The sequence below is a fragment of the Lutra lutra genome, chromosome 12 (genome assembly GCF_902655055.1).
Source record: "Lutra lutra chromosome 12, mLutLut1.2, whole genome shotgun sequence".
NCBI lineage: Eukaryota > Metazoa > Chordata > Mammalia > Carnivora > Mustelidae > Lutra > Lutra lutra.
In genome coordinates this window covers 16,589,768-16,615,307 of record NC_062289.1, presented here as the reverse complement: position 1 = coordinate 16,615,307, position 25,540 = coordinate 16,589,768, and the positions used below count along the sequence as shown (strand labels likewise).

At 45.7% G+C, this 25,540-nt stretch overlaps 1 protein-coding gene across 5 annotated transcripts in view; it reads right to left on the bottom strand.

Moving 5' to 3' along the window:
- The window catches only part of CCBE1 (collagen and calcium binding EGF domains 1), a 229,917-nt gene that overhangs the window by 27,192 nt on the left and 177,185 nt on the right, over window positions 1-25,540 (bottom strand). For all 5 annotated transcript variants that reach the window (XM_047697518.1, XM_047697522.1, XM_047697520.1 and 2 more), the window contains exons 3-5: window positions 7,409-7,461; window positions 2,241-2,375; window positions 81-233 (exon numbers count right to left, since the gene is read on the bottom strand). In XM_047697518.1, coding sequence (XP_047553474.1) covers window positions 81-233; window positions 2,241-2,375; window positions 7,409-7,461 — 341 coding nt within the window. The remainder of the gene's footprint in view (window positions 1-80; window positions 234-2,240; window positions 2,376-7,408; window positions 7,462-25,540) is intronic.

Sequence of the window (25,540 nt, the reverse complement as noted above, 5' to 3'; positions counted from 1 at the left end):
ATTAATGTCAGTGGCTGAAAGCCCGCCCCGGTGGGCTCCCAAGGGCCTATCCATGGGGAAATGTGGCTTGCCCCACTCACCAGTGTCATTGGGGTATTTGTCTCCCCGGGTGCACGCCCTCCCGTCGTCCTCCTGGATGTAACCCTCCCGGCATTCGCAGCGGTAGCTGCCCACGGTGTTGATGCACGTGTGCGCGCACAGCGTCTCATTGCTGGTGGCACACTCGTCGATATCTGGGTTTGGATCAAAGCAGAGAATGCTCTAGTTCAGAGAACTCTCTTCCCACACGACCCATGACGAACGTCTGCAAAGGACCCTCTGCCAGCCTTGGTCAGGGAAGGCTGCACTAGAGCACGACGCTAGAGACAGGAGCCAGCGCACCTGGAGTGCCCGGGCCGTGTCACCATGGTGCCAGGCTGATCAGTGACAGGCTTTCTGGTCGGGGCTCTGCCACTGCCATGTCACGTGGCCTGGTGCGAGTGTTGCCAGCCCTCGAAGTTCCCATCTACAAAACATGACCATGATGCCAGCCTGAAATACTTGGCTGGGCTCCTCAAAAGAGGAAATGAGTGGACAGAGAGCAACACTGTTTGAAAAGCAAGCATCGGGGCCATGATTTTCTGCAAGGACCCGAGTGGGCTAAGGTTTTTTTTTGTTGTTGTTGGTCTCCTCCACCCCACCCCCCCAACCTTTATGGCTCTAGGTTCAGAGTAGCTGGATAGTGACCCAAGGTCAGTTACAAATGGCTCCTCCCCAGTTAAGAAATGTAACGAAATCTGAGAAAAGCCACTTCTGGCAAAAGAAAATAGTTACAATGGATCTAATGGAGAGTTTTCCCCAGGAAATTTTGGGGTCATCAATGACCCAGACGGACCGCCTGTGAGTGGTGGAAACGAGCCATGAGACCATCAAACAAGTCACTTGTCAGAGTCCACATAAACCGTGCACATCACAGACTTGCTCCCCCGCGGAACGGGGAACTGTTTCCCAGCGGGGGAAGAGAGGAAGGCCCCGGTCTGTTTCCTGCTCCCTGGTTGAAGACATCATGGGTTGGGGCTGAGGGGGACGGACATGACACTCAGTCCTGTGTGCATGTTGGGGAGGGGGGCAGACAGAGCTCAGCCCTGCACTTTAGGATGCGGATGACGCCCCACCCCTCTCTGGACCAGCTGCCTGGGACCCACCTTGGCACGCCAGGGGGTGTGGTCCTTTGGAAGGTCCCCTGGCAGTATACACTGTCACCTGCGGACTGTGACACCAGAGCTCCCACAAACTGAAAGCAGAGCCCCCACGCCTGGGACCTCAGCGAGACAGCGTGGGGCACCATGCTCCCTGTGGAAGGCGCCACGGGTCCCAGGTCCAGCCACTTGGTGGTCTCACCCCTCTTTGTCAGTGCAGGGAGCTACCATCGGTGCCACCTGGAGACCTAGGAGACCCACGTCTAGAACGTCTCCAGTGCGGCGCTCTAAAGCCTCATCCCAGCTCGCTTAGTCTCCACCCGGACCTCCGCCTGCTCCTCAGCTACCATCCAGCTCAATCTCCAGCTCGCCTGTGCACGCCGTCACCAGAGATGCTTGTGTAAGTGCAGATTTCTGGACCTACCTTCAGGCCCTGGAGGTGAGGCCGGGAATCTTGTTGGAAATCAAGGACCCCAGATGTTTCTGAGGCAGGTTAGCCATGGACCGACCACACTTGGAAACGTGGCTCCAGGGGACCATCACCATCACCCCATCTTCCAGGCGAAGAGGGCACGCCTGGACAGCCCCGCCAGCGCGGGAAGGACCCGGCCGGTGGTGACCGACAGTGCTGAGCCCGCTCAGCTGCTGTCCAGGTGGCTGACTCCCCGCCAGTCTGCCTGCCACATGGGCCCTTCCTCGTCCCCAGCCTCTCTGCCTGGCCTTCCGAGAGAATGTGGGGTCTCGCCTGTGTTTTGACGCTTCTGCCCACTTATATCCCGTTTGACACTGTTCTTGCTTTCACTTGCTAATGCTCCCCTTCTCCCGCCCTCCGAGCTCACTGCCTGTTGGGATCTCGCAGGTACCAGCTCCTGGAAGAATTCCTCGGCCGAGGCTGGTTCAATCAAGGCAGTGACGGCTGGCATGATACTGAGTGTCGGGACATAAGGGAAGAAACAAAGATCAGAGCCACCCGGGGAGCTGGCCCCAGGGATGGAGTGTCTCCAGGAAACGACTGAATCACCAGCCCAGGGGCTGGAACATTCACAGGTGCTGCCAACACACCCAGGCAGTAGGGCTTCTCGCGCCTCCGGTGTCTCTCCCGGTCGTACCGGAACCCCGGGTAGCAGGTGCACAGCACTCGGCCGAAGTTGTCCGTGCACTGCTGCTCACAGGGGGCCTCAGCGCACACGTCGTAATCTGAAAAAGACAAGGGTAAGGGTGGGCTCACGTCAGCCACGGTCGTTCTGCAGACGGGGCGGCGGCGATGGGCCTGGGTCTGGCACAGACCTCCTGGGCTGCACTCCCCTTGGGGCCTGTGGACGTGCCCAGCTATGTTTACAAGGGCGTTAAGCCTTCGGGCCACGGGCTGCCTTTTAAAAGTACTGCGTCTGGGAGCTTGGTGCTCAGGCTGGCCGTGGTGGAAGGCAAACCCCCTTCCCTGCGATTTTCCCCTGGGCCATCTCCTTATCCCCTGGGGTCCGCCGCTCCTCTGGATGGCCCCTGGTCCTGCAGCAGCACCTGCAGGCCTGTCTGGGCTTTTTCAGCAGCTGCCGTAGAGACACGGAACTTTTTCCAGATGCACATCAGAGAACAGCGGGCCCTGGTGAGGGGCGTAGGCACTGTCCGAGAGAGCTCGAGGAGTGGAGGTCACGCAGGCGAGGAGGGGCGGGAGGGAGGTTCTGGAACAGGGCTGGTGTGAGTGATGCGGGGCTAGTGCCTGTGTGTGTCTCTGTGAGTGTGCGTGTGTGTGGACCCTGCATGCTGAGGAGGGGCTGGAAACAGCTGGAGATCTCTGGATGGCCTCCGACTTGAAGAGAATTAAAATATCTCCTCCTCCCAGTCCTTACAAACGGATATTTAACAAGCCTCTGAAGGGACTTTGGCTGGAAGTCAGGAGCTCAGGCTGCGCCGCCTTGGCCTCCAGACTAGAGCCAGCATCTCAGTCCCCGTGCTGACTTCCCCGGGTGCTGACAGATGAACGATCCTCGGGCGCGGGCTAGGCCTGGTCTGCTCCGCCACACGGGAAGGTGGAACGGGTGGGTTGGCCAGCCTCCCCGCCAGCGGGGTCCCCGTGGCAGGCATCGTGCCGCTCTCATGAGGACCTGGAAGGCTGCCCCGGCTAAATCCTTTCCCCCGAAACTGTGATGATGGCATGTCTGCTTTCCTGCCAGTCAAACACCGCTTCCTCCACTATCACCTCTAAGGAGCCAATGGTTTTTTTTTTTTTATTTTTAAAAGATTTAAAAAAATTTATTTGAGACAGGGAGACCAGAGAGGGAGGGTGGGGTGGAGATGCAGACTCCCTGCTGAGCAGGGCTTGATCCCAGGACCCTGAGATCATGATCTGAGCCAAAGGCAGGTGCTTAGCTGACTGAGCCACTCAGGGCCCCTAAGCAGCCCATGTATTGTGCTCTGTATTTTTCTCTTGCTCCTATGTTCTGCCTTATTTCTGAAGGCCTACTCTGTTGCAGGCTAGGAGGCATGCTGCTTTATGAGGAGGAGTATGGATTCTGCAGCCAGCCCTCCCGACCCTGTTACTCTCTTTGTGACCTTGAGTCCTTTCAGCCTCATCTCTCACCTATATACCAGGGTGGCAGTAATACAGCCTTTATGGTGCTTTTATGAAGGTTACCTGGGATGATGCCTTCTGCACGGTGCCCGCCACACAGTAAAAGCTCAACCTGGTCCTCTGCTTCCTTTATGAGTAGCTCTTACTGTTGTCTGGGTATCTGGCAAGGACTGTGTCCCCTGGAGGGATGGGCACGACTCTCTTCCCCCAATTTATGCTCCATTAATAACTGTTGAGCTAGAACAAATCAGATTATCCTATCACCTGGCAAATCAAAATAATACAGCGGGGCTTGGCAGAACAGATCTGGCTGGCAACCACTCCTCCACTCTGCGGTGGCAGGGCAAACGCAGCCATGGATGATACTTACGTGCAGGAGTATGGTTGTGTTTCAATAAAACTTTATTTACAAAAATAGCCAGTGGGTCTGATCTGGCCCAGGGCGGCTGACTTTTGGAGACATACATGGGAGGCAACAACAGTCTTAAACTGCCCCGTTCTCCTCAGCACACTTGTTCAGAAATTCCAGCCTCCGCGCTCTCCGCAGGGGTTAATTTTCCGACTCAATGTGGCTACAGACAAGAGCCACAGTAGCCAGACGTTGGGTCAACCATCGTCTACGTGTTTCTGTGGGGATATTTGTTAGATGGGATCCACGTTTAATTCAGTTGAGTCTAAAACAATCAGTTTGCCCTCCAAAATGGTGGTGGGCCCATTGGATCAGGTGAAGGCCTTCCTAGAAAAAAAACCCCACTTCCCCCAGGGGAGAGGGAATTTCGGAGGCAGACGGCCTTTCGACTCCAACTGGAACTTTCTTCTGGGTCTCCAGCCCGTCCTATGGACTTCTGAGTTGCTCGCCGCCATGATCGCATCAACTAATTCCTTTAAATAAGCTTCTCTCTGTTTCTCTGGACATTCCTAACGGATATGCTATCTTTCCTGAAGTTCCACATCGGTACGTGGCGTTCTTGCTAGTGGAAATCTTTAGGACTACAGAGATCGTCGGTAAGAAGCCCCCCCCCCCCCCACAGACTTATTCCCACAGACGAAAACGCTGAAGTGTTCTAGTGACGGCGACAGAGGCGAGTAAGAGTGTTAGCTATGGCGAGGCTATGCTGTTCACGGGCACCACAGGCCCTGCTGAGGGGGAGGGGAGACTACTTTTAGGCTCTGATGTTTGAGGCCACAACACTTAACATTTCAAGAAGCCCTAAGTATAGGGGTGCCTGGGTGGCTCAGTGGGTTAAAGCCTCTGCCTTTGCCTCAGGTCATGATCCTAGGGTCCTGGGATCGAGCCCCGTATCGAGCCCCGTATCGGGCTCTCTGCTCAGCGGGGAGCCTGCTCCCCCCCCACCCCCGCCTGCCTTTCTGCCTACTTGTGATCTGTCTGTCAAATAAATAAATAAAATCTTAAAAAAAAAAAAAAAAAAAAAGAAACCCTAAGTAGGTGGTACTCGTGTAATGTGTTTTTACTTAGGCCGGGTGAGGTCTTTAGCTGGGATCTTAAGTAGACTGGCCTAAACTTCGTTTTCTTAGTATCTGCCAAGGGAAATATAAAGGACACAGCTGCAGACTGAGAAAGGCTGGCTTATAAAAGAATGCAATTATTTTGCATTTTTGTGCATTTTGTGGATTTTTTTTTCCCCTTTTCCCCACCATGCTCTAACCAAAAGAACTGGCCGGCAGTGAGAAATTCAGTCGCAGAGAGCCCCGAGGCCACATAAACCATCTTATGGAAAGTGATTTCCTAACCAACCTTCCTAAAGCAGCTTTCTCAAAAGTCCCAGCTATGCTTCAGTGAGCTCTCGTACCCGAAGAGAGCGGTGGGGGGCGGGGGGGGGAGATTCATTTATTTCTCCCCGAGACAAGAAAGTGCTCTCTGTAAGAGAATGGAACGGGAACTGGCTTGGCTGGGCTCCTGGTCCTCTGCGGAGCCCTAGCTTCTCGCGGGAGAGTGAAGAGACCCCCGTTTCTCAATACCCACCCGCCTCTGCCCGGCCTCAGGCAAACTAATCTCACGCTTTCCAGACAGTTCTTAGGGTTCTCTGGATCAGCACTGGGATCTTTTGCAGCGTTCCTCCTCCCACTTGTCCAGGTCCTGGGCAGCCTTCCTTGATCGGCCGGCTCCCCCTCCTCCCTGAGACCCCCTCGGACGGCCCTGGATCCTCTGGGCTCTGCGCCTGCTCCAGACACTTGCTGCTCTGAATGCCTTCACTACATAGGTCGTGGTTATTATTAAAAACAACAGCAGGAACCACCATTCATCAAATGCTTAATAAGAGCCGGCTTCCGTTTCAAGTACCTTACATGTGGGAAGATTCTTAAAACAACCATGAGTCAGGTACTAATACTTTCCCACAAAAACGAAGCTGGATGTGTGTTATGAACGGAATCCTTGTGTCTCCTGAAATTCACATGTTGCAATCCTAACCTCCAAGGTGATGGTCTGAGGCAGCGGGGCCTTTGGGAGGGACTTAGATCATGAGGTAGAGGCCTCATGAAGGGGCTTGGTGCTTTTATAAAGAAACCCCAGAGAGCTCCCCCACCCCTTTAGCCACACAAGGACTCAGCAAGAAGGTGACTAAGTATGAATCAGGAAGCTCACACCAGACATGGAGCTTTCCAGGGTCTTGGTCTTAGACTTCGCCTCCAGAACTATAAAAGAAATAAACATCTGTGGTTGAAGCCACCAGACTATAGTATTTCTGTTAGAGCAGCCAGCATGGACTAAGGCAATATGGAAAGTGCAATTAAAATTCAGGTCTCTTGGGCCGCCTGGGTGGCTCAGTGGGTTAAGCCGCTGCCTTCAGCTCAGGTCATGATCCCAGGGTCCTGGGATCGAGTCCCGAATCGGGCTCGCTGCTCAGCAGGGAGCCTGCTTCCCTTCCTCTCTCTCTGCCTGGCTCTCTGCCTACTTGTGATCTCTCTCTGTCAAAAAAAAAAAAAAAAAAAAAAAAAATCTTAAAAAAAAAATTCAGGTCTCTTGGGACGCCTGGGGAGCTCACTGGGTTAAGTGTCTACCTTCGGCTCAGGTCACAATCCCAGGGTCCTGGGATAGAGCCCCACATTGGGCTCCCTGCTCAGTGGGGAGTCTGCTTCTCCTGCTGCCGCTGCTCCCTCTGCTTGTACCTCCCCTTTCTCTCTGACAAATAAATAATAATAAAAATAAAGTCTTTAAAAGAAATTCAGGTCTCTCTGATTCCATGCTGTCTATACCCTGTCTCCCCAGCTTGTGGGGGTGGGCTTTGAGGTCTGGGCCCAGGTCTGACCCTGCTCTGTCTCGCTAGAGCTGGGCTGGGCACAGGGCTTGAAGGGGCTTTGAGTTTAGCATATGAAAAGCACAGAGGGAAGTGGGAGGATGCTTCTGTCCTAATTGTGTATGAAATGCTGATTAGGGAAATAGAGCCTCTGCAACTTAAAACCTGAAACATGTGTATTGTTTGTATATATCGAGGATGCTCAACATATGTGTATAAGTTGTGTGGCTATTTAGCTAGAGCATGCTACATGTAGCTAAACTGGCACTAGGAGAATTTAATGCCAGAAAAACCGAAATTACACATAGATAAACCACATACATCCTCCATACATCTGAACTTTATAGACATCTAATGACTAGTCCCAAACAAGGTGAGAAGACAAAATCTTTTATATTACATACCTTCTGGGATGCATTGTCCAAGAACAAATTTATATCCTTTGCAGCATTTTTTCCTAAGAGACAAACAAAAACATATTTTAAATGGGATGTTACATTAACGGTATAATTCTTTTCAGTTATTGAATGACTTGTGCCCGAGAAAAAGTGAGGCGTAAGGGAAAGAAGGGGTTGTGTAGTTTTAAGGGAAGCAGAGATAAAAGCAGAAATATTATCAGTAGCACATGGCCATATCTTCCAACAGCAGGATGCCCCTTTCACCACGTAATATATGAAATTAGTCACTTGAATCCTATGAAGTGGATTAACACAGAGACTTCAAGACACTTAGATCAGATGATCAGAAGCCTCCAGGATACAAAGGAAATTGGAGGCTGGCCAGGCCCCTCAGCCTACAAGCCAGGAGTTCACATTACTTGCTAATTATAACAATTAGCTAATAATAACTAGATAATCATAACACAATGATGGCTAGTTAAAATAATAATAAAGACTGAGGGGGCACCTGGGTTGCATGGTCCTTGAATGTCTGCCTTTGGCTCAGGTCATGATCCCAGGGTCCTGGGATTGAGCCCTGGATCAGCCTGTTTCTCCTCCCACTCCCCCTGCTTATATTCCCTCTTGCTGTGCCTCTCTCTGTAAAAAAAAAAAAAAAAAAAAAAAAAAAAAGACTGAGGCTTGAGCCAATGCATTCTGACTCTCATCTGGGTGCTTGCTTTATACCTGTACCCCTTAAGATACTGAAGGGGTATCTAAATCATTTGAATTAAAAAAAGAAACAGCAAACAGGCAGTCATTCATTCATTCATTTTGAGAGTGAGCACTTGGGAATGGGGCAGAGGGAGAGAGAATCTCAAGCAGACTCAGTGTTGAGTATGGAGCCCAACATGGGGCTTGAGCTCACGACCCTGAGCACATGGTCTGAGCCAAAATCGAAAGTTGGACGCTTAACCGACTGAGTCACCCAGGTGCCCCCCAAAACAAGCAATTCTAACAAAAACTTCCAAGACTTGTATCTCTGCTTGAGTTAGAGAAATGGTGCCATTAGTTCAAAATCTAGGTCTCCAACTGGAAAGATTATGTCTCTGGTATGGAGTTGTATGCTCCTAACAGACCAACCCCCTATAGGCAGTAACTCTAAACTCTGGACAAATCAGAAGAAGCCCACCACTGGTAGGTTCTGGTGAGTAAAGAGAGGCAGGCAGGATTAAGAGGAGAGCTGAAATTCTGAACAAGGGACCAACCCAGGCTAAGTTTCGTGCTTTTTGTCTATCACAGTGCCTATCAGAGTTGCTGTGTGGTGTGGAAAGCTCAAACACAGGGAACCTGTCGTGTGTTTTGGCTTGATCAAATGGAGGAAAAAAAGCTTAGGCAATGCGAGGTGTGAAACATTGAGGGAAACCCTGGAAAGGTGAGTGCTGGAGAAGGGGAGCCTTAAATTCTGTGTATAAATTCTGCCCAAGCTCTCGTAAGCCCTGGCCCAGCTGCGAGGAGCAGCCTCAAAACAGCCCCGTTAAGTACAATGCAGACTGGTTGAAGGCTTGGGCTGCCACCGACTATAAGGCAGTCTTCACATTACATCCCACCGAGCTACTTGCCTGCTGAAAGGAAAAGACCAACACTTCTTGGATGAATAGAACAGGACCTTGGGTCTCCACATCACTTGGACAAATGTGACCCATTCTCAAGGGAAAGACAACCAAGGATGCCAACTCAATTCCAGATGTTGGACTTATCAGACACAACGTTAAAGCAGCCGTTACAATGATGTTTGATGTTATAAGGGAAAATACCCTTGTAATAAATGAAAAGGCAGGAAATCTAAGACAAATACAAACTATGAAAAGAAGAAAATATAAGAGCTGGCAAATAAATAAAAAAAAAACCATCTTGCTGGATGAGTTTAACAACTGAAAGATGCTAGGAAGTGGGAAAGAACCAGTGAATTTGAAGATACAGGCTTAAGAATTATCCAATTTTTAAGAAAATTTTTTAAAATTTTCATTTCTAAAGATTTTATTTATTTATTTGACAGAGAGGGAGAAAGAGAGCATAGCAGAGGGAGCAGCAGGCAGAGACTGAGGGAGAAGCAGGCTCCCCACTGAGCAGGGAGCCCGATGTGGGACTTGATCCTGGGACCCTGGGATCATGGCCTGAGCTGAAGACAGATGCTTAACCAACTGAGCCACCCAGGCATTCCAGGAATTGCTCAGTTTAGAGAGAAAAAAATGGCTTAAAAATGCACCATGCCTCAGTCCCTAAGACAGTTTGAAAAGCTACAATGTATGGTATTTGGAGTTCTAGAAAGTGAGGAGAGAGAAAATGGAGCCAAAAACAAATCTGAAAAGTGGTTGAAACATCCCAACTTGATTGTCTGCCTGGGTGGCTCAGTCAGTTAAGCGTCCACTTTTGGCTCACGTCATGATCCCAGGGTCCTAGGATTGAGTGCAGAGAGCCCAGTTCTCCCTCTGCCCAGGCCCCCCCGCCCCCCGCCGACCCCCCGGCTCATGCTTGTGCTGTCTCTCTGAAATGAATAAAATCTTAAAAAAAAAGAGGAAATATTGCAAATTTCATGAAAAACATAAATTTAGACTAAAAATGTTTAGCAAACCTGAAACAGGTTAAATACATACACACACACACACACACACACACACACACACACACACAAAATGTCTAGAGACATCATAGTCCTCCTGCTGAAAAGTAAAGAGAAAACCTTGAAAGCAGGCGGAAAGTGCACAGCATTGAAGCGTGTGCCATGTGCTCATCAAAACCGATGGTAACCAGAAACAGTGGGAGGTCATCTTTTAAGTGCTGAGAAAACAAACCAGCCTGCCGATCTGGAATCCTATATCCGGTGAAAATACCGTTCAAGAATGAAGATGAAATGAAGACATTTCAGATTAAAGAAAACCAAGCATTCATCACCAGCAGGGCTGGGCGACAAGAAACGCTAAAGGGAGCCCTTCAGAATGAAAGACCGGGTACCAGCGGGAAACTTGGATTTTTAAAAAGGAATGAGATGCTTTATGCTTGGTAAGTGTGTGGGTACGTATAAAAGACTATTTTTTTCATGCTTATTTTATTTTTTTTCCACACTTAACTATTTTAAAGCAAAAATGATACCACTGTCATGTAGGATTCATGATGCAAGTAAGAGCAACAAACAGAACTGCAGAATTAAACAACTTCGGGGTTGTAAATGGGCTCACATGGTCACAAAATATCTACACTGTGTGTGAAAATGGACAAAGCTGACATTTCCACTGCAGCAGACATTCCCCTTTGTTCTCCCATCTCTCCTTTCCTTCTCTCCCATTCTCTCCCAGCTGGTTTCCTGGTAAGCTACCCTTGATCACTTCCAAAATAGGTATGTTAATTCAGAGGCCAAGAATTAACCTGGGTGTAGCGAATTTGCAAATCTCCAGAATATAGTCCAAGATCTTCTGCATTGACTATAAAGGTTGAACTAAAAAAAAAAAAAAAAAAAGACTTCCTTGTAACCGTAAGAGAAATCATATTCAAGGTTATTCCCATTGAAATATCACTCTCGATTATTAGTATTTGGACATGCTTTCTAGGTGGGGAAAAAGGGAGTTCAATATGGTCCAGTGATCAGGAAAGACACATCGCCTGTAGTCTGTTGAGGCCGCCATGTATGTGAGCATATCATCTGTATGTTGTGGTGAATATGGGGGCAGAAACCACAGATTTGAGAAATTAGGCGTTATCTGGGTCCTAAAGCAAATTTCCACCTTTGTCAAATGGTCAGAACCTTCCACCAGGTCAGACAAGGCCTTCTACCTAACAAAAATTTGGCACACTTAAATGTATGTTTTCCGTCACATTTTAGTAAGATAATAATTTAATAACATTACTTTCTACTTTTACAAATTATTGGTCAATTTTATTTATTTTTTTAGGATTTTATTCTTAAGGAATTTCATACCCAACATGGGGTTTGAACTCACAACCCTAAGATCAAGAGTTGCATGCTCTCCCACTGAGCCAGCCAGGCTCCCCTGTCAAATTATTGTAGACTGGTCGGCTAGGCAGGTTACCACTCATAGGAGAAACGTCGGCAATCTCTTCCTAAAACTTTTATGTTTTTAAGGATTTTATTTATGTATTTGAGACAGAGAGAATACGTGAGAGAGAGAGAGAGAGAGAGAGAGAGAGAGAGAGAGAGGGAGAGCATGAGCAGGGGGAAGGGGAAAAGGGAGAAGCAGGCTCCTTGCTGAGCAGGGAGCCTGATGCAGGGCTCTATCCCAGGACTTTGGGATCATGACCTGAGCTGAAGGCAGTTGATTACCCGACTGAGCCACCCTCTTCCTAAAACTTTAAAAATTTTTAAGACTTTTTATTAAATCCATGTATAAACTCTATATAAAATGTATTAAAAATGTATACAACGTGTACAACTTACAAACATCACATCTGCTCAGAGAACATTCTGAAGACCATCTGGGGACAGCAGCACAACCCCATCTCTCCCTGCAACATTTCTCATGTGCAATCCAGCTGTGGTGGACAATTTTACTTCAAAAGCATAATAAGTGGGCTTCCATCATAAAAACCAGTGGCATCTGGGATGCTCCCGAATCAGACCTGAGTGAAATAACTAAGGATCTCCTCCCTGCAGAAGATGCATTTGCCAATCTCTATGTGTACACTCAGTATAGATTATTTTGAATCTTTCCTCAGCATATTTTATGTTTTGTGTGTGTGTGTGTGTGTGTGTGTGTGTGTGATTTACTGCTATGAAGGATGTGTGGCAATGTCCATAGTTTTCCAATTAAACATAATTTCCCAACACCTCCAAGTGATTTATAATTTTACACAAGGGGAAGCCCCTGGGGCGGAAATTTACGATTATTATCATTTCTAACAGAGGTAGAGGACCTACCTTTACAGTGCATGAAACTTACACTCTGTCTAGTTTTCCATGGTTTAAGAAAGTCCAAGTTCCTAACAACCAGAAAGAAAACTGCTTGATAGGACAAATCATTAAAATTTTACAGCTCTTACTTACTGTATTACCTGAAGCTGTCCTACAGAAGACTGTTAGAGGAAGAACAGGGCCCTAAATTATCGGAAACTCAAACAAATTATGAGAAAGTTGGATGGAGGGGAAACACGTGTTTTTGATACATCTTAAGTACAATGGCACATTTAAACATATGGTTCTATTTGTCTATTTCTATTTAAACAGTGCACTTAACATACAGCTGCTGAGAAGTTTGATGGCATTTCAAAGTTCATGCACATGCCACCCTTACAACAATCTTTCTTTCTGTGTCCAAGACCTCATACTTGGGCATTCTGATCTTTCTGAGCATTGCGCAGGCTTGGGATTGTCCATTTAGGGGAGCCCAAAATAATCTGTCATTTACCTTTGTATGAAATTAAGTAACAGTGATTTGATATGCTCTCCAAAGGCTACAGAGCTCTACCAGGAGAAGATCTAAGCTCCAGTATGGCCATGTTGCATTTAAATACCTGCTCAATTAAGAATTAACTTCCCCTTGGCTGTTCTTTTCTCCGTTGCATACCTAACTCCATCTCTCTGCTGGAGAGAAGGAGGTCTGACACCGCAGGGTACCCTCCTGCTTCTCTAGAGTTCCCAGAAAGACAGCATTACATTGCACGTTAAACACCCATCCAACATAAGCCACCATTTAAAATAAACCATGAAATATTCCAAAGTATAAAAAAATAAACACTGGCTGCACATGTCATGCCATTTCAAAGATTACTCACAACATAATTTATGTATAACGAAGTCAAGATAGCCAAAGTAAAATCCCCCTCTTGTTATGCAAGCGAGGCACTTGTTAGACCCAGCTACACACATGGCCATGTGATTTTTATCTTTAAGAAAAACAAACGAAGATGGGAAAAGCTCATGTGGATTCTGGGGAGCCGGTCCTTCTTAATCCACTTCATGTGTCATAGCTTGGTTTTCCAAATGCAGATGCTTTTCTCGTCTCTTGGTGAGGAGAAGTGGTGATCCGAGGGGTGGTTACATATAAAGGGCGACATGTGCTAATCAGTAAAGTCTGTGGAGGCTTCCCCTGGGTACCCCAGAGCATTAACACACACACAGAATCATAAGCAGAAATAGTGCAGCCAGAGATCTATTCCAGCAACCAAGTGTGTGTGAGAGCTTTCGGAAGGAAAAACAGAGTCGGGAAAATGAAGATGATAGAGATACCATCATTTGACTGTGTGCTGTTAGCAGAGTCTAGAAAAGATTTTTTTTTTTTTAAACTGCCTATAGAATTAGAGGATGAGAAGGGACCTTGAAAGGTCAACTGAGTTATAGGGCAAGAAATATTTCAACACTTGCTCCACCGCAATAGTAAAATTTCCCAAGATTTATTTCGGGTTTCCTTTGCCTGGCTATCTAGATATGCACCAGACAGATCAGAACTTTTTTAAAAGTTCTGCACTTTTTAGAGTATTTTAGGGTTCTCTGTGCCAAGCCACATGCAGCGGATGAAGCTCTGGGGTCAAGCACATCTGGTTTACAGTTCTGGCCCTGTCATTTAAAAAGCTTGTGATGTGACCTGGGGCTCATCTCTTTAACTCGCTGAGATGCAGATGCCTTATGGATAAAACATGAATAATAATATCTGCTTTGCAGAATTACCACAAGGATTACAGATAATAAAGGTAACCAGCACAGAGCCAGGCACAGGGGCAGAAAAGTGACCCAGCTGCCCCTTTATGAACACAGAAAGAAGACAGCAGAACCCAGTCTTCCCAGATGCCTTCATTTTGGGACTTGTCTCTTCCTTCCACTTCCTATTCAGTGGCTGAGATCTTCTTCCAGAAACAAAAGAGAAGCAGAGAGGGAGAGAGGAGGGAGGGAGAAAAGTTTTGATTTCAAGATGATGAATGAAAAGTAGTATTTCTGGCCTCTTCTTTCACAAGTTAACCCCAGATAATGGGAATAAGAAATAAAAATGCAAGGTCAAAATCTATAGATTAGAAATATAATTCTAATATTGAATCTGATAAGAAAATGGCCAGTAGATGGGAGAGTGGGAAGTGCCTTTATTTTTTTTTAAAGATTTTATTTATTTGTCAGAATAAGAGGGAGAGCGTGTGAGTGTGTGCCCACACAAGCAGGGGGAGGGCAGAGGGAGTGGGACAAGCAGACTCCCTGCTGAGCAGGGAGTCTGATGTGGGATTTGATCCCAGAACCCTGGGATCATGATCGGAACCAAAGGCAGACGCTTAACTGACTGAGCCACCCAGGTTCCCAGGAAGCGATTTTGCAGAGTGGAGAAACTTCAAACTATGAGCCTCCAGAAGAGGTTATTGCAGAGAAACCAAAACCCTGCAGACCCTCAGCCAGGCTTAGGAACTAGACACACCAGGTACCGAGGAAAGGGGAGGCCAGAAGAGAGCCAGACAATCTGAAGGTCTGGTGAGAAGCTGCATTTCCCGTTCCCTCCCCCATGTCAGCTCCCCTTCATCTACCTCCGCAAGAGGCAGAAGGTACAGTCTTTGGGGAAACATGGACCCGAGAAACTCAAGACTGTCACACCAAGCCAGAGGCCCCTGGGGGACATACCCACGAGCAGATAATCTTGCCCAGGCACACAGAATCTCCAAACCTTTTTAAAGAATGCTTTCAACAGAACATCTCATTCTGGAACAAGGCAAGCCTCCTGGTGATGGCTTCTGAAGGCCAACTGATGGCAGCTTCCCCACATCCCCAACTAGTCAGTCCTCACTGAAGAGAGATGAGGCTGGGAAAATGCAGAGACCAGTGTGCAGAGCCTTTTTCCCCCACCTAATCCTGCCGTGGCATGCCAGACAAGGGGGTCCATGAGAAACTCCTGCCAGGAACAACACAGCCCACGAAACCCCTGGGACTCCATGAAAGACCTGAGGATGGATGGATGGTTGGATGAATTGATTGGTTTTTAAAGATTTTATTCATTTATTTTTCAGAGAGAGAGAGACAGCACATGAGCGGGGGAAGGAACAGCGGGAGAGGGACAAGTAGATTCCACGCTGAAAGTGGAGCTCAACGTAGAGTTCGATCTCATAATGGGAGATGATGACCTGAGCGGAAATCAAGAGTCAGTTGTTTAATCACCTGAGCCAGCTACGTGCCCCTAGAGGCCTGAGGATTTAAAAGTGGTCCTGGATTTCTCTATAAAACTCCTTAAAGAGAGGAAGTTTCCTCTTTCTTTCAGCCTCCTTCTCTTGCCAAAACTTTTATTGAGCTTTGCACGACTACACATGAATTACTAGAATTCCTTTTCTACCAGATGCCCTGAGAACAGAACCTAGTAAAAGGGCTCACCTCCCATCTAGGCATGCTCCGTTCCAGCCTTTTAGCCAGAAAGTGCTTCTCCCAGGCAAATGACATCATGTTTACTATAGAAATCAGTGAAGGTAAACAAACAAACAATCGAAAAAGGGCAAATAAACCTACTTATTTATTCATCTGCATAAAAGCTTGTTCCTGCCCAATCTCCGTGATAGTAAGAGAATCCTAGGGAGCGAGTTACGTACAACGTGCTCTCCTATGCACAGTCACTGATGGTCAAGATCCAAGGCAGGAGACGACATGGCGGCTCCTCAGCACACTGAACACAGAGGAACCACCAGCTCCAGCAATTCCGGGTATATACCTGGAAGAAGGGAAAGCAAACCCCGAACACGTGTTTTTCTGCAGCAGCGTCGTTCACAACAGCCGAAGCTACAAACACCCCAGAGGTCCCCTGCCAGATGCATGAAGAGACAAACTGTGATACACACACACACACAATGGAGTATTATTCAACCTCTAAAGGACGTTGTGACACGTGCTACAATACGGATGGAACTTGAAAACATGGCGCTAAGCGAAATCACCCAGAAGAACAAATATTGTATGACTCCGCTTAAAGGAGGCGCCTCAAGTGGTCACATTCATAGGCAGAAAGTAGAATGGTTGTGGCCCGGGGCTGGGTGGGGAGGGAACGGGGAGTTGTGGGTATAAATGGGCGCACGGTGTTAGCTCAGGAGAATGAGAAAGTTCTGGAGATGGATGGTGACAGCTACCGCACACCTAAAAATGGTTAATATGGTAAATTTTATGTTATGTGTATTTTACCAAACATACACAAAAAGATCAAATGAAGAGAGAATGCTGTTGAAGTCATCCCTCTAGCCAGTAACCCCCTGGGCGTGGTATCATCTGGGTTTTAGTTCTGTGAACTACAGACAGACTTTTTTTTAGGCATGTGAGGATTATTCTTAGATGGGGATAAATGGGAAAGCATTTATCTCTACAAGGTTTCAAGGGAGAACAACCTATCCCCTCCACAAATGTTTGTCTTGCACATCCCAGGAAGACAGAAGAGATGGTGGTTACGGTTCTGGCCCCAGAGGGAGGTACCTCTCAGGTGTGAATCCAGGCTCTGCTGCTTTCCAGCTGTGGGACCTGGACAAGTGACTTAAAACCCCCCTAGCTTGATTTGTGTGTCTGTAAAATGAGATAGTAATTGTACACACCTCAATGGCTTGGTGAGAGGGGCCAAGGAGCAAAGAAGCACACAGGGTAGGACAGTGCTGTATACATCAAGCAGAAAATGTAGAAAGAAATAGGCTGGTCTTCCTGTTGTGTCCCTACTCCAGTACTCACCATCTGGGATGCTGGGGTGTTTTAGAGGAGGGGGAGCATTAGGAAGGGAGCAGCTGGGCCACAGTCTGACTGCCCGTGGGTGTGGCTTTCAGGGAGACGCAGGCGTGCTGACTGACCGCAGGTCAAAAGCCAGTGTTTTGGCTGTTTAATTCCCATGGTGGCTCCTGCGCAAAGATGACTGTCGGCTAGCAGAAGGAAACCCCCTCGGGCTACTACCAAGTTCCACTCCCCTCTCTCCGATCAGTGTCATTTCTGTTCTCAACGATGAAAGGCACGCACATGACCAGATCTTATACAGTTTGCTCAAAGTTGGCCTGGGAGCTCCTGGGAGGCGTGGACAATGGCCTGGGGTGTAGGGCTGAGAACATGTGTGGGGCCCCTTCGTACGTTTCTGCCAGCACTTCCCTATCTCCCTGCCCTGTCAGCGCTTCTCAGTCGCACATGGTCAGGGACCCCCCAGAGGGCCACCCGGAGTCCACACAGGTTTTGGAGACAAGAACCTGCCTCTTGGTCACGATGTCAGTGCTCGACCTCCAGCTCTCTTCTCCCTGTTCCCCTCCCTCCTTGTCTCCCCCAATGAGTTTTCTACCCCATCAGCCCTCATCATCTTGCTTGCTGGCTGCCTTTTCCCTATTTCATTTGAGAAGTTGATCATTTCTGAAACATTAGATGATAAATTGAGAGAGGTAGTTTGGCACTATCTTTGTATAAGAAATAATAAAACTGTGTCCATGCACACACACACGTAATATCTTTTAAGAAAAGAAGGATTAGGTTGGGTATTCACAGATCTCTCTATGTGGGTAAGATGGAAGATGTTCTTTGTGGGGTTTTTGTTTTTTTTTTCTTTTTTTTTGTTTTGAGCTAAAATTGACTTATAACTTCAGACCAGCTTCAGGTGCACAACATATGATTTGACATCTGTAGACACTGTGAAATGATCACCACAGTAAGTCAGGTTTTTACGTGTTGTCTCATTTTCCTACAATGAGCAGGTACTTATTTTTTTAATAAACGAAAATAAAGGAAATAATAAAGAGGCCTTTGGGGGATTTTTCAAGGGTGTTTTGGTACATTTCTAATGCCAGGCTTGGCGATGGTTCTGGAACCTACTGGTTTTGAAGCTGGTAAAGAAGCACATTTGAGAACAGCACATACAGGTGTCTACTATGAATTCCCTCACCCAGAGAGTCCACAGGATTTACATTTTGGGCAAACTTGACCAAAGAGGTTTCAACCAAACAGATTTGGACCAAGTCACAGGGAAACAATATATGGCATTTATTAAGAAAATGCCCCTGGGAGTCAGCGTATCATTTAGAAGGATGTTCATTCTTTTTTTTCACATCAGAAAACTGGTTGAATAGACGTTTGCCTTAGAGAGTATTTTAATGGAAACTTCTCCCCCATTTGTGAGACGTTTTTAAGCCAATGCATTTCTGACATTTATTCCCATGGCTGCTAATGTTCAGAAGCACCGAGAACTGGGAATCGTGTCTCACTCCGTGGGGCCATGGTCCACAGACAGTGCATGGACGTGGAGACTACTCCCTGCAGCTGTGTAGTTCACCCAGTGCTGTGACACCATGGGGCCCAGAGCCCTAGTCACTGCTGTGTTTTTATTGTATCAACCCTCTAACCATAACCCTAGGAACACCTGAAATTTTTTTTTTAAGATTTTATTTATGTATTTGAGAGACAGAGAGTATGAATGGGGGCAGTGGGGGACAGCACAGAGAGAGGGAGAAGCAGACTTCCCGCTGAGCAGGGAGCCCAGTGCGGGGCTCGATCCCAGGACCTCGGGATCATGACCTGAGCCGAAGGCAGACGCTTATCTGAGTCACCCAGGTGCTCTTGCCTGAACAGTTATTAATCTGCTATAATGGCATTCATCAAGGCAATCATATCTTCAAGCCCTGAATTATTCACGGTAAACCAAACAATACAAGAAGTCATCTGTGGTTCCGAAACATTCCTGAAGTTTCCTAACGGCTCCACAGCCTTCTCATCCCAACTCCGGGCTTTCTCTGCAGCTCAGCCAGCCTTTCCTCCTCCTCTCTCTCCTTCAAAGGGTGGATTCAGCATCAGGTCAGGATTTCGACTCTGACCTCTCTGTTGGACTCCTAAACTGCGAACTCCTGGCACCCTCCTTGCATTCACTTTCCTTGCCCTTATTTTCCAGATTTCTTGCAATGATTGGGTAATAGCTTCCATAGTGAGAACGTGTTATATCTTAAAACTAATAGAAGAAATGGAACCTGGAACCTACTTCTCACTGCCAAACTGGAAGAGAAGATCATCCTCGACGGGACCAGAGATCCAAGGCAAATAATCCACAAGGCTGTTTTTAGACATCGCTTTCTAGTGTTCTCCCTAGTAAGAGACCTAGATGACCTATGACCGCTGCACTTCCAGAGGTCATTACTGTGGCAGAGAGAGCTAGTGGTTTCTCCTTACCTACTTCCTTTTCTTTTCTATTGCAACAAAAGCCCAAATTAGAGCTGGGTCCATAGCCACCCAGGAAAAAAAAGGAACTATTCTCCAGCCTCTCACCCACCATACTGCGTGGAGAATGAGTCGGCCAACAGTATGCAAGTAGCCTTGATGTGTAAAATTGCCAGGCGCTACCCTTACACAGGAGGGGCGCACAGTCTCTCCCTTTCACGTTCCCGTGAGCAGCATGGACATGGCAGTGCGCCATCTTGGACCATGGTGATGGGAGGCTCAACATACAAGAAGCTCAATGATGCTTTCCAGCCACCATATCAATTAAGGACTCGGGACGCTTTTGTGTAAGAGAAACTCCCATCTTGTTTAAGCTATTATTTTTGATTTCAGCTTTGAGAGCCAAAATAACTATAGGAAATGAATCTATGGGAGCAAGGTTACTGACAGGCAAGGTTAGTAAGCCATAAGGGGACGTGGAGGAGACCGAACCTTTTATTCTTGCTCCAGAATGACTGGGCAAGGAGCCCTTGAGCCTTGTGAAATACTGACCCTTGAAATATAAATGCCTGGAAATATAAATGTCATAAATTAACAGGAGCTAGAGTCCTCTCTGCTTTGACAGGGCTACAATCCTCCTTTCTGCACAGTGGGCAGAGTTTCGTTGGCAGTCAGCCCCCTTCCCTGCACTTCACCTTGTAAATGAGGCATTTCAAGGGAGCTCTCAGTACGGGAAACATGTAGCTACAATTTCCCAATTCAGACTTTTGCCCACAGGTCTGTCACCTGGGAATTAAATGAGGAAGTCTTTTTTTTTTTAAATTTTATTTTTTATTAACATATATTTTTATCCCCAGGGGTACAGGTCTGTGAATCGCCAGGTTTACACACTTCACAGCACTCACCATAGCACATACCCTCCCCAATATCCATAACCCCACCCCCCTCTCCCAACCCCCCTCCCCCCATCAACCCTCAGTTTGTTTTGTGAGATTAAGAGTCACTTATGGTTTGTCTCCCTCCCAATCCCATCTTGTTTCATTTACTCTTCTCCTACCCCCTTAGCCCCCCATGTTGCATCTCCTCTCCCTCATATCAGGGAGATCATATGATAGTTGTCTTTCTCCGATTGACTTATTTCGCTAAGCATGATACCCTCTAGTTCCATCCACGTCGTCTCAAATGGCAAGATTTCATTTCTTTTGATGGCTGCATAGTATTCCATTGTGTATATATACCACATCTTCTTTATCCATTCGTCTGTTGATGGACATCTAGGTTCTTTCCATAGTTTGGCTATTGTAGACATTGCTGCTATAAACATTCGGGTGCACGTGCCCCTTCGGATCCCTACGTTTGTATCTTTAGGGTAAATACCCAGCAGTGCAATTGCTGGGTCATAGGGTAGTTCTATTTTCAACATTTTGAGGAACCTCCATGCTGTCTTCCAGAGTGGTTGCACCAGCTTGCATTCCCACCAACAGTGTAGGAGGGTTCCCCTTTCTCCGCATCCTCGACAGCATCTGTCATTTCCTGACTTGTTAATTTTAGCCATTCTGACTGGTGTGAGGTGATATCTCATGGTGGTTTTGATTTGTATTTCCCTGATGCCGAGTGATATGGAGCACTTTTTCATGTGTCTGTTGGCCATCTGGATGTCTTCTTTGCAGAAATGTCTGTTCATGTCCTCTGCCCATTTCTTGATTGGATTATTTGTTCTTTGGGTGTTGAGTTTGCTAAGTTCTTTATAGATTTTGGACACTAGCCCTTTATCTGATATGTCATTTGCAAATATCTTCTCCCATTCTGTCAGTTGTCTTTTGGTTTTGTTCACTGTTTCCTTTGCTGTGCAAAAGCTTTTGATCTTGATAAAATCCCAATAGTTCATTTTTGCCCTTGCTTCCCTTGCCTTTGGTGATGTTCCTAGGAAGATGTTGCTGCGGCTGATGTCGAAGAGGTTGCTGCCTGTGTTCTCCTCAAGGATTTTGATGGATTCCTTTCTCACATTGAGATCATTCATCCATTTTGAGTCTATTTTCGTGTGTGGTGTAAGGAAATGATCCAATTTCATTTTTCTGCATGTGGCTCTCCAATTTTCCCAACACCATTTATTGAAGAGGCTGTCTTTTTTCCATTGGACATTCTTTCCTGCTTTGTCGAAGATGAGTTGACCATAGAGTTGAGGGTCTATTTCTGGGCTCTCTATTTTGTTCCATTGATCTATGTGTCTGTTTTTGTGCCAGTACCATGCTGTCTTGATGATGACAGCTTTGTAATAGAGCTTGAAGTCCGGAATTGTGATGCCACCAACTTTGGCTTTTTCAATATTCCTTTGGCTATTCGAGGTCTTTTCTGGTTCCATATGAATTTTAGGATTATTTGTTCCATTTCTTTGAAAAAAATGGATGGTACTTTGATAGGAATTGCATTAAATGTGTAGATTGCTTTAGGTAGCATAGACATTTTCACAATATTTATTCTTCCAATCCAGGAGCATGGAACATTTTTCCATTTCTTTGTGTCTTCCTCAATTTCTTTCATGAGTACTTTATAGTTTTCTGAGTATAGATTCTTAGTCTCTTTGGTTAGGTTTATTCCTAGGTATCTTATAGTTTTGGGTGCAATTGTAAATGGGGTTGACTCCTTAATTTCTCTTTCTTCTGTCTTGTTGTTGGTGTAGAGAAATGCAACTGATTTCTGTGCATTGATTTTATATCCTGACACTTTACTGAATTCCTGTACAAGTTCTAGCAGTTTTGGAGTGGAATCTTTTGGGTTTTCCACATATAGTATCATATCATCTGCGAAGAGTGATAGTTTGACTTCTTCTTTGCCGATTTGGATGCCTTTAATTTCCTTTTGTTGTCTGATTGCTGAGGCTAGGACTTCTAGTACTATGTTGAATAGCAGTGGTGATAACGGACATCCCTGTCGTGTTCCTGACCTTAGCGGAAAAGCTTTCAGTTTTTCTCCATTGAGAATGATATTTGTGGTGGGTTTTTCATAGATGGCTTTGATAATATTGAAGTATGTGCTGTCTATCCCTACACTTTGAAGAGTTTTGATCAGGAAGGGATGCTGTACTTTGTCAAATGCTTTTTCAGCATCTATGGAGAGTATCATATGATTCTTGTTCTTTCTTTTATTAATGTGTTGTATCACATTGATTGATTTGCGGATGTTGAACCAACCTTGCAGCCCTGGAATAAATCCCACTTGGTCGTGGTGAATAATCCTTTTAATGTACTGTTGAATCCTATTGGCTAGTATTTTGGCAAGAATTTTTGCATCTGTGTTCATCAAGGATATTGGTCTATAGTTCTCTTTTTTGATGGGATCCTTGTCTGGTTTTGGGATCAAGGTGATGCTGGCCTCATAAAATGAGTTTGGAAGTTTTCCTTCTATTTCTATTTTTTGGAACAGTTTCAGGAGAATAGGAATTAGTTCTTCTTTAAATGTTTGGTAGAATTCCCCCGGGAAGCCATCTGGCCCTGGGCTTTTGTTTGTTTGGAGATTTTTGATGACTGTTTCAATCTCCTTATGGGTTATGGGTTATGGTTATGGGTCTGTTCAGGCTTTCCATTTCTTCCTGGTTCAGTTGTGGTAGTTTATATGTCTCTAGGAATGCATCCATTTCTTCCAGATTGTCAAATTTGTTGGCGTAGAGTTGCTCATAGTATGTTCTTATAATTGTCTGTATTTCTTTGGTGTTTGTTGTGATCTCTCCTCTTTCATTCATGATTTTATTTATTTGGGTCCTTTCTCTTTTCTTTTTGATAAGTCTGGCCAGGGGTTTATCAATCTTATTAATTCTTTCAAAGAACCAGCTCCTAGTTTCGTTGATTTGTTCTATTGTTTTTTTGGTTTCTATTTCATTGATTTCTGCTCTGATCTTTATGATTTCTCTTCTCCTGCTGGGTTTAGGGTTTCTTTCTTGTTCTTTCTCCAGCTCCTTTAAGTGTAGGGTTAGGTTGTGTACCTGAGACCTTTCTTGTTTCTTGAGAAAGGCTTGTACCGCTATATATTTTCCTCTCAGGACTGCCTTTGTTGTGTCCCACAGATTCTGAACCGTTGTGTTTTCATTATCATTTGTTTCCATAAATTTTTTCAATTCTTCTTTAATTTCCTGATTGACCCATTCATTCTTTAGAAGGATGCTGTTTAGTCTCCATGTATTTGGGTTCTTTCCAAATTTCCTCTTGTTATTGAGTTCTAGCTTTAGAGCATTGTGGTCTGAAAATATGCAGGGAATGATCTCAATCTTTTGATACCGGTTGAAACTTGATTTAGGACCAAGAATGTGATCTATTCTGGAGAATGTTCCATGTGCACTAGAGAAGAATGTGTATTCTGTTGCTTTGGGATGAAATGTTCTGAATATATCTGTGATGTCCATCTGGTCCAGTGTGTCATTTAAGGCCTTGATTTCCTTGTTGATCTTTTGCTTGGATGATCTGTCCATTTCAGTGAGGGGAGTGTTAAAATCCCCTACTATTATTGTATTCTTGTCGATGTGTTTCTTTGATTTTGTTATTAATTGGTTTATATAGTTGGCTGCTCCCACGTTAGGGGCATAGATATTTAAACTTGTTAGATCTTCTTGTTGGACAGTTCCTTTGAGTATGATATAGTGTCCTTCCTCATCTCTTATTATAGTCTTTGGCTTAAAATCTAATTGATCTGCTATAAGGATTGCCACTCCTGCTTTCTTCTGATGTCCATTAGCGTGGTAAATTCTTTTCCACCCCCTCACTTTAAACCTGGAGGTGTCTTCGGGTTTAAGATGAGTTTCTTGTAGGCAACATATAGATGGGTTTTGTTTTTTTATCCATTCCGATACCCTGTGTCTTTGGATTGGGGCATTTAGCCCATTAACATTCAGGGTAAGTATTGAGAAATATGAATTTAGTGCCATTGTATTGCTTGTAAGGTGACTGTTATTGTATATTGTCTCTGTTTCTTTCTGATCTACTACTTTTAGGGTCTCTCTTTGCTTAGAGGACCCCTTTCAATATTTCCTGTAGAGCTGGTTTGGTGTTTGCAAATTCTTTCAGTTTTTGTTTGTCCTGGAAGCTTTTGATCTCTCCTTCTATTTTCAATGATAGCCTAGCTGGATATAGTATTCTTGGCTGCATGTTTTTCCCATTTAGTACTCTGAATATATCATGCCAGCTCTTTCTGGCCTGCCAGGTCTCTGTGGATAAGTCTGCTGCCAATCTAATATTTTTACCATTGTACGTTACAGACTTCTTTTCCCGGGCTGCTTTCAGGATCTTTTCTTTGTCACTAAGACTTGTAAATTTGACTATTAGGTGACGGGGTGTGGACCTATTCTTATTGATTTTGAGGGGGGTTCTCTGAACCTCCTGGATTTTGATGCTTGTTCCCTTTGCCATATTGGGGAAATTCTCTCCAATAATTCTCTCCAATATTCCTTCTGCTCCCCTCTCCGTTTCCTCTTCTTCTGGAATCCCAATGATTCTAATGTTGTTTCGTCTTATGGTGTCACTTATCTCTCGAATTCTCCCCTCGTGGTCCAGTAGCTGTTTGTCCCTCTTTTGCTCAGCTTCTTTATTCTCTGTCATTTGGTCTTCTATATCGCTAATTCTTTCTTCTGCCTCATTTATCCTAGCAGTGAGAGCCTCCATTTTTGATTGCACCTCATTAATAGCTTTTTTATTTCAACTTGGTTAGATTTTAGTTCTTTTATTTCTCCAGAAAGGGCTTTTATATCTCCCGAGACGGTTGCTTTAATATCTTCCATGCCTTTTTCAAGCCCGGCTAGAACCTTGAGAATCATCATTCTGAACTCTATATCTGACATATTACCAATATCTGTATTGATTAGGTCCCTAGCCTTTGGTACTGCTTCTTGTTCTTTTTTTTGTTGTGAATTTTTCCGCCTTGTCGTTTTGTCCAGATAAGAGTATATGAAGGAGCAAGTAAAATACTAAAAGGGTGGCAACAACCCCAGGAAAATATGCTTTAGCCAAGTCAGAAGAGATCCCAAATCGTGAGCGGGGAGAAAGGGGATAAAA